The following is a 16,602-nucleotide window of genomic DNA, read 5'->3' as shown; positions in this document are numbered from 1 at the left end:
TGGCAATAGACTAACACAAAATCCTAAAAATGTAGGTCTGGACAGTAATTTGAGAGATTAACCAGTCCAGCCCCCTACACTGAGGCGGGACGAACTGTTCCTGAACATCCCTGTTTGTCTAACGTACTGTTCCTAAACAGCTGTTTGTCTTACGTATTCTTAAAGCCCTCGATTCTACAACCTCCCTTGGAAGCCTATTCCAGTGCTTAAATATTCTTGTAGTTAAAAAGGTTTTCTTAATATCTAACCTAAATCTCACTTGCTACAGATTAAGCTGATTATTTCTCATCCTACCTTTAGTGGATGGGGAGAACAATTGGTCACTTTCTTCTTTATAACAATGCTTAACATATTAGAAGATGGTATCAGGTGCCATCCCCACCTCCTGTCGTTTCTTAGGACTAATTATTACAGTTTTTTAACCTTCCATCAAAGTTCAGGTTTTCTAAACCTTTTACCATTTTTGTTGCTTTCCTCTGGATTCTCTCCAGTTTGTCCACATATTTTCTAAAGTGTGCTGACCAGAACTGGATGTAATACAATACTCCAACTGAGGCTTCATCAGTGCCAAGTGGAATAATTACATACAATACTCCTATGAATACATCCCAGAATATTAGCCTTTTTTGTGAGTCCATCACGTCATTGTCTCATATTCAGTTTGTGAGCCTCTATAACCCCCTTTTCAGCAGTACTACCACTTAGGTAATTATTTTCCATTTTGTAATTATGCATTTGATTTTTCCTCCCTAAGTGTAGTACTTTGTACTTGTCTTTATAGAATTTCATCTTGTTGATTTTAGACAAATTTTCCTCCAATTTGTTCCATTCATTTTGAGTTCTTACTTTGTCCTCCAAAGTGCTTGATGCCTTCTCAGCTTGTTGTTGTCTACAAATGTTATAAGCATACTCTCCACTCCATTATCCAAGTCCTTAATGAAAACATTGACTCGTACTGGACCCAACACAGACCCCTGCAGGATCCCACTAGATCTATCCCCCGAATTTTACAGAGATCCATTGTAACCACTCTTTCAATATGGTCTTTCAACCAGTTTTGCACCCACCTTACAGTAAGTGCACCCTGTATTTCATTGGGATTCCAAGTTAGTAACCCAAAGTTAATGTACAGTTTTATATTGAACAAACAATTTGTTTTAGTATTTAGTCAAGCTTATAATTAAACTCCTAAGATGTTCTTCGTAGCACATAAGTCAGCAATTGTCAGAATATACTACCTAATTTTTTTTCTTTAGAGTGTGAAAAATCCTTCTCTGGTGTTTCTTGTTTTTTGGAATTACATTACTGGAAAGTCACTAGTTACATCTGTACTTGTGTTCATATATAGACATTTGTTTTTGCAAGTTTGAGATATTTATAGTGTCCTCCATAATTTAGGAAGTTTAGAGTTACTAAAATAGAATGAGTCACATTGGTGAGGGTTTTTTTTTTTGTTTTTTTTTTGGTAAATATTTGGCTATTTTTAAGAGATGCTTTGCCAAGATATGTCCCTGGAGGTTGTTATCTTAATTTGTTTTGAATAATCTAAACAGATAGTTTAAATGTCAGGAATCCCTTGGACAGCACAGAGTATAGCACAATGAACCCTCTGACTGTGTTTGATTTTCAGGAACAAGCTGTTAGAATTCTAAGATTTATCAGGTGATACTGTGTACGCATATCTGTTGCTCTGCCTTTATTGTTAAGCAGCCAGAAATATGTTCAACATGAGTGCTTCGCAACAAGAAACCTCTTTATTTGAACTTTGTGTTCATCTCAAAGAGAAGGAGACCTAATTACCACCACTTGGAGGTACTAGAGATTGAAATGAAATAAATGTTGGTCTGTCTTGAACATTTTATTTACTAATCTGAGGGAATTGTATGGGAAGCTTTTTTACTGGTGTTTCTTGGTAGCTTTGAGATAGTTAAATAAAGTTATGTTAATTTTTTTTGATAAGTGCTGTAACTCACCTAAAAGATGAAGCATAAACAACTAATTGAAAATAGTCCAGTTCCTTACTACTTAGTATGGTAGTGACAAACCTCCTTTTTCATATTTGTAAGGGCTCCCTTGCCTTGTAACACATTGAAAGACCTCACAAGACAGGCAGGCTTAAACGACATTAAGTTCTGAACTATAGACATAATTTTGAAAGTAAACCTGTTTTTTGTGAGCAAGCATATAACATTTTTCTTTCACCCTTGCACTGAATATACTAAGAGCGTTCAAAATGCTGTTTTTGCTGCTGCTAACCAATGAAGATTCTTTATCTCTTTGGTGATGGAGGTTGTGCTTGAAAGTTGGTGCTTCCTCTGCTGTGGCAGATGCATAAATCTCTGAAACTTATCACTATCTACATATACGATTTTCCTTGCCTGCCTCCTGTTTTATAAAATGCTCTAGAGCTCTTGGTGATATCAAGTACCATAAATTACTGATGAGCAGTTCTTGGTATCACCCAAACAGTAATTAAAAGCACTTTAGAATATTAAAGAGTCTCAGCCACTGGAGGCTTAATTAATAATACAAAAATAACTTTTTCTGGTGCTTTGTAGAGGTGGGACCTGAATTATAAATAGGGCTCCAGATCCAAACGTCTTCCGCAGGGTTGCAGGTATTTGGATCTGGAGTTGTGATCCGTTAGGGTACTTTATACTGACATTCAACTAAGTGGTCCTGTGGGCTGTATGTAGAATTATCCCCTTTTCTGAAAAATTGTCTGGAGTCTGAGAATGAGAACAAGTATAGGCTGTTTAACTAAGCACGTGTCTCTGATTTGAACCCTTCTCCTAAAGAGGCTATGTCAAACTCTGTATTATATTTACACTAATGACCATTTGGGGCTTATAGAATGTAAATGGAAAGAAATTAAAATAGGAATTATTTAACCTTATGCTACACCTATGTCAAATAAATGTGCAACAATCTAATACAAGCAGCTTGGATTGTGGAATCTGGTGTCTGTGAGTTTTGATATCCCTTGTTAAGGCTCTACCCTATGGACAGTTTTACTAATTACACGGTAAACTATACTTTAAAAAATAATTTTTAATCAAGTTCTTGTAGTCAAAATTTATAACAGCAGATCTGACATCAGAAAGATGGATTGTAACTATTTTAGAACATTAAGTAATGCCAGTTAAATTAGTGTTTTGTGAATGGTTCAAGTGACCTTCATTAAAACTTTAACTTACACAGACTGAAATTCCTTCAACTTTACTATTTAGAGTAACTATTTACATATTTGTAACAGTTGCTAAATAGATGTTTTAGAGTTCTTATAAATCTTCTGGGGCTTGTAAATGGCTTTAGGTCTATATATTGGGTTAAAACAAACTGCTCTGAATTACATCAGATTGACTACGTCACATAGCCTGACACAAAAACTGCCCTAGTGGCATGCTTGTGGTCACAGTAGAGCTTGATATAAATCTTTAAAGCCTATCCTTTGTCCTAGCTACATTATATATAACATGAATTGTTATGATGTAGTTTTAGATTGTTGCATTAAATGTGTAATAAATAATACTTGACAAATTCCAATGATTTGAGAGAGAGTATGATTTATTAACAGCTGTAAGTGAAGATTTTACGGTCTTTGGGATCAAGGGTCCAACTGGAGAAGTTTTATTTTTTCTACTGGACAAAATGGAAAAAGAATAATAATTTAGATTTTCATTAGTTTTTAATTGTTTCACTTCCCTTAGGTATATGTTCATTTTTAAAAGATCCCAAATTGTAAGGTTTCTTCTCATTGAAACTATAAGAACCCTACATGGAATTTCTCCTTAAATACTTAAACCCTATCCATTATTCTGTTTAGAGTACTGCTACCTCATTAACGGCATATACATATTTTAAAACATTTTATGCTGAAATGATTTTACTCTCAAAAACATTATCAAGAAAAAGTAGAAATTGGTTTTCATTTCCTGTTCAGGGTAAGCAGCTTATTTTATTGCAATGGTTTTCTTGATGTAATAGCAATAGGCTGCATCCATAAAATTGTATCTATTTTTTTTTTGTTTCAGAACCCTATCAAGAAAATTCCAGACTCTCATGAAATTACACTCCAGCACGGGACCAAAACTGTAAGTGATCATTCCTAGACTTTTTATATCCTTATGGATTTCTCCAGAATTTTTGAACCACTTATGACAAATGAGATAAATATATAATTGGTGGCAACAGCCATAAAACTTAAAATGAAATACAGTAGGAAAAGGTGAGTAACCTCTGTCCAGCTGAGTAGCCACCAGTGCCAATACAAAGTTCCTTTCTGGACTCTGCAGCCATGAAGATAAGCAACTAAAGGCCTGATATTTGGAGATGAAGATTTAGGTCATAAAGACTGATGGTTGCAAAATGCCTTTTTTTGGGGGTGGTGGCTGCTGATATCTGTAGTTTGGGGCTGTGGGTAAATCCTTAACTGGAAAACTGGATCATAAGAGCAGAATCCTGTTGGGAAATAATTTAAGCTCCTCCGTTTTCTTTCCAAAAGGATTAGGAAAAAAGCAAATGACAAGAAGTCCATGTCAGAACACACTGAAGTCTTGATGTTCTTGTGGGTCATTCAGAATTCAAATTGAAGAATTCAAATTTTCTGCCTTGAGAATAAAACAAAAATTAGTGGTAGTATAAAAAATGTAACTGATGAGACAATCCAAGTCCCAGTAATGATGTCCTTTTGCACATTTATCATACCATTCACAAAAGAACCCTCTTGAGTGAACCTTATGACGTGCAGTTTTTTACCTTTCAAGATGTGCAGTGAGTGAAGCAAGGGGCTCGCTTTCTCCTGCAGACTTCTTACAGATTCTTCCTCTCAAGGAGGATGACTATTTTGCCAAATTTTATCTTTTCCCTCAGTTCAATACAGGAGCTGTAATACTAATGCTCATACAAATGTAACATTCGTGGCTAATAACCACTAACCTCTAAAGTGTGTGAATGCTGTCTCAAGAGAGAAAAATCCTTGAGCTAGAATAACTCCTCAACCAACCTGGTTAGAGTGGTCCTGCTTGTAGGGCAGACTGTCTTTCACTAGGTTTTCTTGGTGGAGCTTCATAAGCAGTTTGTGATTTCTTTTGACTGTTCACAGCAGGATGCTGTGGCACCAAACTTTCCAAATTTTAATACCCATGTAAACCTATAGCATTTTTTCCAGTTCTGACGTATCTCTGGTAGAGAAGCTGTTGAATACCTGGGATTTGAGTGAAGTGTCAGGAGGACTTCCATGAAAATAGTAATCCCTGCTGCATACTTTTTCTGTATGTGTAAATGATAATGCTTAAACATTTTTGAATTTTTAAGTGTGTGTATGTATTAATTTATTGTATAAAAATGTCAGGGTTTAACGTGGCTTTTTACACTCATCACTGAAATGATTTTTTTTTTCATAGACAGCAGTTAAACATGGTATTAAAATGCTGGTGCAATAAAACCTTCATGATACCAGGTCAGGAATGTCTTTCTTGTCTGGGATAGCTCAGTTTAATCAATGACTCTACACATCATAATATTCAGACTGTGTTATTTCACTAAAAAAGCATGTTCCTTTTTCATCCCCACTGTTCATTTTTAGTGCATTATTACTTTGTGTTAAATACAAAAATATTACAGCATAATAAATCAGAGCAAATCAGATGTGCCCTACTCTGAAATTCAGGAAATCTTGAAAAAACATCTTAAAAAAACCTAAGTTCTGATCCCAGCTCTGCCACTTATTTGGTATGTGACCTTGGAAAAGTCCCCTAATCAATCTGTCTCTCTCCTTATGTGTGAAATGTGAACAATTGCGCTTATCCACATTTTTTACAATATTTTGACATCTGTGGGTGGAAAGCTGTGTAGAAATGTTTCAGCTGTGAGCTCTTTGGGATAGGGGCTGTGTTCTTGTGTGTGTGGAAGGTACTTAGCATATTATAACTCTTTTTTTCCCTGTCACAGACACATAAGTTTCTCATCTGCTTTCCTCCTGTAATCCCTTCATTTGCTCCAGTGACCCCATCCTATCTCATCTCCTGACCTCTAGTATGCCCACTTTCATCCCCTTCCTCACTCTTTATCTGAACACTTGGCTTTGCTCTGGCTCCTCTCCTCACAATACAAGCGAACATTAGTATCTTCCATTTTAAAAGAAACCCATCCCTGACTCCACTTGCCTTTCCAACTACTGCCTCATCTTCCATCTCTCTTTCATCTCTAGGATTATAGAATATGTTGTCTACAAAAGCTGTCTGGAGTTCCTCTCCTCCAATTCCATCCTAGACCCTCTCCGATCTGACTTCCATTCCACCCTTTGCACTGCAGTGAAACCACTCTAGCCAAAGTCTCTAATGACCTTTTCCTAGCCAAATCTCAAAACCAGTATTCCATCCTCATCCTCCTTGACCAGTCAGCTGCCTTTGACCATACTCTTCTTGAGGTCTTACCCTGCCTTTGCGCTATCCTTTCCTGGTACTCCTCCTACCTCTCTGTTTACTCCTGCAGCGTGTCCTAGTTCAGAGGATCCTTCTCACACTCTCCCTCCAACTTTCTGTAGGGTCTCCATAGGTCTTTGTCTTTGGTCCCTATCTCTGGGTAATCTCATCTGCAAACAGAAATTCAGCTGCATCTCTGTGCTGATGACTTACAGATCTGCCTCTTTACTCCCAACCTATCTCCTTTTGTTCAAACTAAAATCTTGGCTGTCTCTCTGACATTCCCTCGTGGATGTCTAGTTATCAGCTCAAACTCAGCATGGTCTAAACCAGCATTTCCCAAATGCAGCCATTGTGGCTTTAGTGGCCACCAGGAGCTTTTCTTGCAGTCACAGCCTCCTGAGTGGTGATGGGTGGTGGTGGGGTGGGCAAAGCAGCAGCCCCTCCTCAGTGGCCACCAGCAGTGCTTGTAACCTGCCCCCCTTGGAGGGAGACAAGCTGGAGGATCAGGTAGCCAGTGAGTTCCCCACCTTCTGGGGAGCAGTGGAGTTGGGCTTCAGCCCTGGAGTGGCTGGTGGCAGGCTCGAGCCGTGGAGCTTCAGTCTCCATCGCCAGCCCCTGTCCCCTGGGTGTGGGGCTTTGAGTTCCATTGCCGGATTGCATGGTGGTGGGCTCTGGTCCTGAGCTCACCCCTCACCCATCATCCCTGGCCTCCACTGCGTCTCTCAGTGCCTCATCGCCCCAGGCCTCTGCTGCCTCTGTACCCATCTCCCCTCCAGCACTTAATTTGTCCCCGGCTTGCCGGGGCTGATTAAGTCTGCTATGAAAAGTGATATTTGTACGTTTGTTCATATCACTTTTCACAGCACACTTAGTAGCCAGTTCTGGTGTCCCTGATGTGGTGGTTGGATCCAAACTCAGTGTTGACTGGGGTACCCTTCACAACCCCATAGCCCACAATGACTTTGCTATCAGAAGCATCGGATTTGGGGTGGGGTGCCTATATTGGCAACCTCAAGACCTAAAAATGAATTAGATCTTATGCAGAATCATACATGTATAAAATGTGCCTTTCTTAATTGTTTATAACCTTTAGAAAAACTAGTTTCCTATTTTGTGTGAGGTGCTATCTGCTTCTGCAGTACGTTAGATTAAATTACCTGAGAAATGAATTATGTGTTCTGTACAACTGTTTGTATATCAACTAATCTGCTGGAACATCTGTGATAATATAGATTAGTTCAGATCACCACTGATCAATTTCCCATTGTATTGTGCTGCTACTGGTCAACTGAATAATTGGAAAAGATTAAAAATGAAATGGACACATCTTTTTGAAAAATATTGTCCAGTCTTAAAGTAGTTTGAACAAATTCTCAAAATATGTTAGAACAGAACACAAAATTTATCTTGTGCGCATTGGGATGCTGCTTAAATATAGATGAAAGGTATATTTTGTAAGCTTGATGGTTTGCCAGGGTTTCCTAAAACCTTATATGATTTGCATTTTAAATGAATAGATTCTTGATCTCTCAACATCTCATCTTCTTAACAGTACTGTTTGGTGTCTGTTGGAAGTTCCTTTGAAAGACACATTATTTTTCAGACCTGAAGTGATTCAGTTATGGCCTGCGTAAACAGTCTGAGTGCACTTTGCGTAGTTGATTTGCTGTATATCAAAACATTTATGGAAATATAAAAATAACTTATTTTTTGGTTTGCTTTCAGTCAATATTTTAAATATACTTTTAATTTGAACTAGGTTATATATGCTATAAAGTTTTAGTACAAATGTCTGGCATTATCAATGCTTGTAAAAAAATAAAACAAGAAAGGCACAACATTGTAGAGAACAGGTTGTATTATCCATGTCCAAGTTATGGAGTGCTGCTTCTTTAATGCAGTTTCTATGTTTGTGTGACATTTTAAAATGGAAGTTGTCATTTCTAATTAAAATGTTTATCGTTGGGAATTATAGTCTGGGAAGCCTCTTAGAAACATTTTAACTACCTAAGAATGCGGCTGTCATCAATTTGAGAAGAGGTGAGATACAGATTAGGCATATACAGTACAAATAGATTGGATCAAATGAACAAAACAGATCACTGGAAAAAGCAGTTATTCCACAGAAGGGCTATCCAGTTTATTTATAATGAAATTACTCATCTACACATTCATACAGTAAAATGTCAATCCTTTAAAAATGAGTGGAACTCAATATCTTTTTTCAGGACATAGTCAATAGAGTTTCATTTATTAAATATATTTCAGCTAAACTTAAATATCCCATCTGTATTTCTTCAATCTAATGATTTTAGGCTGATGATGACTGTATTCCTGTGCAGCTGAAATGAATCAGAAAAGATTTCCCAAGCTAAAGGTTCTTTCCAGAAACCTGATTAATTTTCCAGTTGCTTTGCTTGTATAGAGTAATAGGAGTTACTTTTTCCCAAAGAAACTGCAGAGATAAATTTTTCCTGACAGCTTTGACACTAGGTGAGCATGGGAAAAAGAACATAAAGAGATGTTCTGAACATCATGCTTTTTAACTTTTCAAATCACAGCTGGGACAGTATAGATAGTAATTGTAGCAATGAAGCCCATTTTAGAATATTACCTGAATGCATGGTTAATATGGGGTTTGTCCACAGGCTCTACAGTCTACAAATCCTAAACAAGGTGAATGGTGTGCAAAGATGTTTAAATTATTAAATAATTAGCTTTTCCAGAAATGCGAAATCATTAAGTAGTCACATTCTGTTTATCATTGTCCTAAATGTGAAATTCATCCTAGTGGACAGGGCCTGAAGATTATGTGGTGCCTGGGACCTTCTGATGGCCCCTTGCACAGTGATATATTTAAACAGTTTAGGGTAGAAAATGAAGAAAAATGCTGTATCCAATTGAAACTCCATGGGGAATTTTGGTAAGCAGGATATAATAGCCAAATTCCAGTTTGTGTAGAGATCCTGGGCATAAATATCTGCTCTTATGAAAAATGTAATGGGTATCAGGGTTTTTTTTTTTAATATCTCACCTGAAAGATGGCACTTCCAGCAGCAGCGCACTCTTAAAATTATGCTGGGTGATTGGATTAGTACTGACTCAGAAGAAAGGAAGTTGCTTGATTAATCACTATCATCACTTCCTACACAACTTGAATTTTTCTGGTAGGTCTCAGGATGGAATCTCAGACATGTATAATGGTACCCAGAGATACTGGTAACTTTGACATATAGCACTTTAGGAGATGTCTGCTTTCACATTTAAAAAAATCTGGAAATCTCACCACAGGTTTCTATGCTTTTGCTACCAGAAAAAGTATTTATAGCTACATATATACACATCCCTATGAATTCTCTACTACTCCCACAGAATTTACAGAAAAACATATACACCTCTACCCCGATATAGCACTGTCTTCGGGAGCCAAAAAATCTTACCGCGTTATAGGGGAAACAGCGTTATATCGAACTTGCTTTGATCCACTGGAGTGCGCAACACTCCCCCCTCTGGAGCGCTGCTTTACCGCATTATATCGGGTCGCGTTATGTCGGGGTAGAGGTGTGTGTGGTTAGAGCCTTCCAGCACTGGAAGGGAATTCATGTATTACCTTTTCTTGATATCTTGTTAGCAAGGGGTTTGTTGCTGCAGAAGGTCATGGTTCTTCTTCGAGTGCTTGCTCATATCGATTCCAATTAGGTGTGCGTGCACCGCGTGCACGTTCGTCGGAAGATTTTTACCCTAGCAAAACTCTGTGGGTTGGCCGGGTCACCCCCTACAGTGGCGCCGCCATGGCGCCAGATATATACCCCTGCCGACCCAACGCCCCATCAGTTCCTTCTTACCACCCATGTCGGTCATTGGAACAGTGGAGCGCAGCTTAGCTGATCTCCACTTCCCTAGCTACTCGTAGTTCTCTCGTTATTCTTGTGTATATAGTTGAAATTTCTATAGTTGCAGTTAATTCTTATTCGTTTTTATAACATTGTTAGTGTATATAGTTAAGAGGGGTTCGGGGATTAGCCCCTTCCCCGCCCCCGGTGCCGGGGCCCATGCCCGGTTCACCGGGTTTCAAACCGTGCTCAGCCTGTCACAAGCCGATGCCAACAGGAGATCCCCACGACTCCTGCCTTAAGTGCCTCAGGGAATCCCACCTCTCCTATAAGTGCTGGATCTGCAAGACTTTCAAGCCGAGGACGAAAAAGGAGCGGGACTTTCGTCTCAAACAGCTCCTGATAGAGGCAGCTCTTACCCCTCCGCCCTCGGCACTGAGCGCTGGACAATCCAGTGGCAGAAGCGCTTCTTCGGCACCGGATCACACCGGTACTGCTAAGGCCTGTCGGCACCGACCATCATCGGCACCATTCTCTCTCCCTGCGGGTGAAGAGACATAAGACTCTCACTACTTCCGTGCCACCTGCACCGCAGCCAGAGCACCCGGCTAGATCAGACCGCCCGGCACCTACACCTGCCACGGCACCGACAACGTTGGCACCGTTGATTCCGGTCCCGCAAGGGCCGTCGAGTCTGGTACCTGAAAGCTCCCCGGCAAGAGCCGTGATTGAGCTCACTATTCCCTCCACGCCGGAGACATTTTCCACGGCGAGGGAGCTGATTGTGATGACAGAGTCTACCCTGTCTCAACCCCCGGCACCACAGGTGCGGGTCATACAATCTGTAGGCAAACCGGCCTTGATGAGACCACCCTCTGTCGGCACCACAGAGCAGCACCACTCATGATCGTGATCTCGCTGGTGTTCTCGGTCCTGTAGCCGATCGCAGTTCCGGCGCCGATCCCCTTCTCGGTGCTGGTCGCACTCACAGCACCGATCAGCATCCCATTCACCAGCGTGGTACTCTCAGCACCGATCCAGCTCCTGGCACTGTGACTCTCGCAGCCACTCCGGACGCCGAGCTTTGAGATCCAGGTCAACCTCCTGGCACCGCTCCCGTCTAGGTCCCAATCTCGTTCCCGATACCAGCATGGCTCCCGGTACCGATCCCCGGTGCCACACAGAGCGAGATCAGTCATAGAGGGAGACTCGTCCCAGGGGGTTTCAGCTCCTCGGCCATCCCGACACGCATCGGTGTCCTCTCATGTGGATAGTTCCTATGCACAGGACCGTGACTCCGATGTGCCCACCAGAATCTTCCAGGAGACCCAGGCCCAAGATCCAGGCCCCCATCAGTGGTCATTCTGAACACCTTGGGCATATCACCAGGCCCAGGGTGTACCTCCAGTCCCATCTCGCTCTGCTCCATCAAAGCATCGGGTGCCAGAGGCAACTATCAGCTGTCCCCCTCCTACTGGTACGGAGGAAGTGCCTGTTCAGCCTCCAGACTCCCAGATCCCGCTGGAGCCGGAGGTCGTCCAAGAGCAAGAGTCCACACAGAGTCCGCTTGTCCCTGGCCTCTCCTCTTCCTCCTCTCCTGATGAGGCAGTGGTGGGGACATCCTCCATGGCCCTCCTCCAATTGACCTGAGGGCCCATCAGGACCTCCTGAGATGTGTGGCACTCAGTATGAATCTCCAAGTAGAGGAGGTGCCGGAGATAGAGGACTCAGTGGTGGATATTCTGTCGGCTGATGCCACCGCAAGAGTGGCCTTACCATTCATCCGGACGATCCAGGCCAATGCTGATACCATCTGGCAGTCTTCAGCCTCTATTCCATCCGCTGCCAGGGGAGTTGAGCGCAAGTACATGGTGCCCTCTAAGGGGTGCGAGTACCTGTACGTCCATCCTCCTCCCTGCTCCCTTGTCGTACAGTCTGTCAATGAGAGGGAATGCCATGGCCAGCAAGCTCCGGCTCCAAAATGGAAGGAGGCTTGGCGCATGGGCTTTACTGGGCCGTAAGGTATACTCTGCAGGGGCCCTCCAGCTCTGGGTGGTAAACCAGCAAGCCCTGCTTAGCCACTACAACTACAACACCTGGGCGGTGGTGGGCAAGTTCATGGAGTTAGTCCCTCAAGACTCCCGTCAAGAGTTTTGCTGCCCTCTTGGAGGAGGGGAAGAAAGTGGCGAGGACTTCCCTCCAGGCCTCGCTGGATGCAGCAGACTCTGCAGCCAGGACTCTGGCCTCGGGAGTTGCCATGAGACGCATTTCATGGCTTCAAGTGTCAGGCCTCCCGCCGGAACTACAGTATAACATACAGGACTTGCCCTTTGATGGTCGAGGCCTCTTTTCTGAAAAGACTGACCCTAGGCTGCAAAGCCTGAAGGACAACAGGGTCATTATGCGCTCTCTCGACGTTCACACGCCGATGACTCAGTGCCGCCCTTTCCGCCCCCAGCCTCACCGCCCTTACCCTCCGCCTAGACAGAGGAAGGACTTTGGCAGAAGGCATGGTCAAGCCAGTCGTAGACGGCAGGCGGGACCCCAAGGGGGCCAAATCAGGGTCCCTCCAAGCCACCTACGGGACCAAAGCCAAACTTTTGAAGGTGCACCCGAGGACGGCGCACCAGTTACTTTCCAGGATCCCTTCCCTCCCTTTTACAACCGCCTCTCCTTTTTCCTCCCTGCGTGGTCCCAGCTAACTTCAGATCGTTGAGTCCTACGCACAGTGAAACTTGGGTACCACCTCCAGTTTATTTCGCCCCCCCCTTTCCACCCCCAATCCTCGTCCCTCTTCAGGGACCCCTGTCACGAGCAACTCCTCTTACAAGAGTTGCGGACGCTCCTTGCCATGGGAGCCATAGAGGAGGTACCAAAGGATGAAAGAGGCAAGAGGTTCTACTCCCGCTATTTCCTAATCCCCAAGGTGAAGGGAGGTCTCAGACCTATCCTCGACCTGCGAGAACTCAACAAGTTCATGATAAAGTTGAAGTTCCGCATGGTATCCCTGGGGACCATCATCCCATCCTTGGATATGAAGGACACGTATTTTCACATCGCCGTCTATCCTTCACACAGACGGTACCTCCGATTTGTAGCCAACTGTCAACATTTCCAGTTTACGGTCCTTCTGTTCGTCCTCTCTGCAGCCCCAAGAGTATTCACAAAGTGCATGGCTGTAGTCGCCGCCTCCCTCCGCTGCCGTCGGATACACGTTTTTCCGTATCTCGACGATTGGCTCATTCGAGGGACCTCCGAGGCACAAGTCACCATCATGTGGATATCGTCAAGGACCTATTCATGAGTCTAAGCCTGATGATCAATACAGAGAAATCCACTCTGGTTCCCACACAGAGGATAGACTTCACTGGGGCCATCCTGGACTCCAGTCTCTCCAGAACCTGCTTACCACAGCCTCGGTTTCAGGCGATGGTAACAATTATCCGAGGCCTACAGAACTTCCCAACAACTTCAGCTCGCACTTGTCTCGGTCTCCTGGGTCACATGGCTGTCTGCACGTTCATGACCAAACACGCCAGGCTACACGTCCGTCCCCTCCAATCTTGGCTCCTCGGTATACCACCCAGGCAGAGACACCATAGACATAATAGTCACGATTCCCCCTAGCATCCTAGGCTCCCTCAACTGGTGGTTGATGCCCTCCCTGGTGTGTGCAGGGATGCCATTCTATCCGCCTCAGCTTTCTATGTCCCTGACGACAGATGCGTCATCTCTCGACTGGGGTGCCCACCTCGGCCATCTTTGCACTCAAGGCCTTTGGTCATCTCAGGAGCTGGCCTTGCAGATCAATGTCCAAGAGCTGAGAGCAGTCCGCCTTGCGTGCCAGGCGTTTCAACAGCATTTGCAAGGCCATTGTGTCTCAGTGTTCACAGGCAACACAAAAGCCATGTATTACATAAACAAGCAGGGAGGGACACAGTCCTCCCCCCTTTGTCAGGAAGCCATCCAGCTCTGGGACTTCTGTATAGCCCACACAATAGACCTGGTAGCATCTTTTCTCCCAGGGGTTCGGAACACTCTGGCGGATCGACTCAGCAGATCCTTTCTGTCTCACGAGTGGTCGATTCGTCCTGACGTGATTCATCCTGTTTTCCGGAAGTGGGGCTTTCCCTGTATAGACCTGTTCGCTTCCTGCGAGAACAGGAAATGCCAGATGTTCTGCTCCTTCCAAGGCCTGTCCCCGGGCTCGATCTCGGACACTTTCCTGATGCCGTGGACGAGCCAACTACTTTACGCCTTTCCACCATTCCTGCTGGTTCACAGGGTCCTGATAAAGCTCCGCGGGGGCGGAGCTCACTTGATCATGATCGCTCCAGCGTGGCCTAGGCATCACTGGTACACCATGCTGCTCGACCTGTCGATAGCCAGCTCAATTACCCTGCCTCTTCGCCCAGATCTCATAACTCAGGACCACGGCAGACTTCACCACCCAGACCTGCAGTCCCTTCACCTCACAGCATGGCAGTTGTGTGGTTAAGCCAGTCCGAGTTACTTTGCTCTGCCTCAGTACAACGAGTACTCCTAGGTAGCAGAAAACCTTCCACTCGGTCAACGTATCTGGCTAAGTGGAAGCATTTCTCCTGCTGGTGTGCAACGCATAATGTTACTCCCACCGAGGTCTTGATCCCCACCATCTTGGACTACCTCTGGTCTCTCAAACAACAAGGCCTAGCGGTATCATCATTGAGGGTGCACTTGGCGGCCATCTCTACCTTCCACCCAGGGGAAAGTGGCCTCTCCATGTTCTCACACCCTATGGTTTCTAGGTTCTTCAAGGGCTTGGACCACTTGTATCCACAAGTACGCCATCCCGCCCCAACCTGGGACCTCAGCCTGGTTCTAACCAGACTTATGTCTGCCCCTTTCGAGCCATTAGCAACCTGCTCGCTACTATACCTGTTCTGGAAGACAGCTTTCCTCATAGCCATTACATTGGCCAGACAAGTCTCTGAGCGTAGGGCTCTCATGGTGGACCCACCGTATACTATGTTTCACAAGGACAAGGTGCAGTTGTGACCACACCCGGCTTTCCTCTCTAAAGTGGTATCGGCTTTTCATATCAACCAGGATATCTTCCTTCCTATCTTCTTCCCAAAGCCACACTCATCACGACGGGAACAACAATTGCACTCCCTAGACGTCCATAGAGCGCTCTCATTTTATATCGAGCAGACAAAACCCTTTCATAAAATGCCCCAACTCTTCACTGCAGTGGCAGACCGAATGAAGGGCCTATCTGTCTCCTCCCAGAGGATCTCACCTTGGGTGACAGCGTGCATCCATACTTGTTATGACTTGGCTCATGTTCCCTTGAGCCACCTCACTGCACATTATACCAGGTCTCAGGCTTCATCTGCCACCTTCCTGGTTCATGTACCCATCCAGGAGATATGTCGCACAGCTACCTGATCCTCTGTCCACACCTTTGCCTCACATTATGCTCTGGTTCAACAGTCCAGAGATGACGGAGCATTTGGATCAGCAGCTCTATGTTCTGCAACATCTCACTCCGACCCCACCGCCTAGGTAAGGCTTGGGAGTCACCTTATTGGAATCAATATGAGCAAGCACTCGAAGGAGAAAAGACGGTTACTCACCTTTGTAACTGTTGTTCTTCGAGATGTGTTGCTCAGATCCATTCCAAACCCGTCCTCCTTCCCCTCTGTCGGAGTAGCCGGCAAGAAGGAACTGAAGGGCCGTTGGGTCAGCAGGGGTATATATCCGGTACCATGGCGGCGCCACTCTAGGGGACAACCCGGCCGACCCACCGAGTGTTGCTAGGGTAAAAATCTTCCGACGAACGTGCACGCAGCGCACACACACCTAATTGGAATGGATATGAGCAACACATCTCGAAGAACAACAGTTACAAAGGTGAGTAACCGTCTTTTCCTCTTGACCGTAAAGCTTCTAGTGCTTCTACTAAAATTTCCAGATTTTCTTCATTAAGGCCCCGTCCTTCATCCCATTCCTGAAACCTACCCCTTGGCTGCTGAACAGCAGGCATTACTAGAATATGTTGATCTCTACCCTTCTGGAAACATGTTTCCAATAGGCACTGCTCTGCTGTATGGAAATGATACGGCCATTGACCCTGTGTCTCACTTCTTCAGAGTTCACCCTTAAGCACTGGAAAGAGCTCTTGGATGCCAGAAAACAATCTAAATTAATCTCTATCCTGCACTTACATTTTCCTTAGGGTAGTTAGGTTACAGAATCTTCCCAAGGCCTTCCAGTGCTCTTTCTGAAGTCTAAAACTTGTTCTTCAAGCCCCCATGGCTCATCTCCTTAAGTAACTTTATTTCCTCTTGCTGAGGGTA

At 44.1% G+C, this 16,602-nt stretch overlaps 1 protein-coding gene across 2 annotated transcripts in view; it reads left to right on the top strand.

The window, feature by feature from the left end:
* WDR70 (WD repeat domain 70) overlaps positions 1-16,602 on the top strand; it is a 258,843-nt gene that overhangs the window by 74,764 nt on the left and 167,477 nt on the right. For both annotated transcript variants that reach the window (XM_030567828.1, XM_030567829.1), the window contains exon 6: positions 4,035-4,094. In XM_030567828.1, the coding sequence (XP_030423688.1) occupies positions 4,035-4,094 (60 nt within the window). The remainder of the gene's footprint in view (positions 1-4,034; positions 4,095-16,602) is intronic.

The sequence above is a fragment of the Gopherus evgoodei genome, chromosome 6 (assembly GCF_007399415.2).
Source record: "Gopherus evgoodei ecotype Sinaloan lineage chromosome 6, rGopEvg1_v1.p, whole genome shotgun sequence".
Lineage (NCBI taxonomy): Eukaryota > Metazoa > Chordata > Testudines > Testudinidae > Gopherus > Gopherus evgoodei.
The sequence above is the reverse complement of the archived record's forward strand: the minus strand, read 5'-3'. Positions and strand labels throughout refer to the sequence as shown.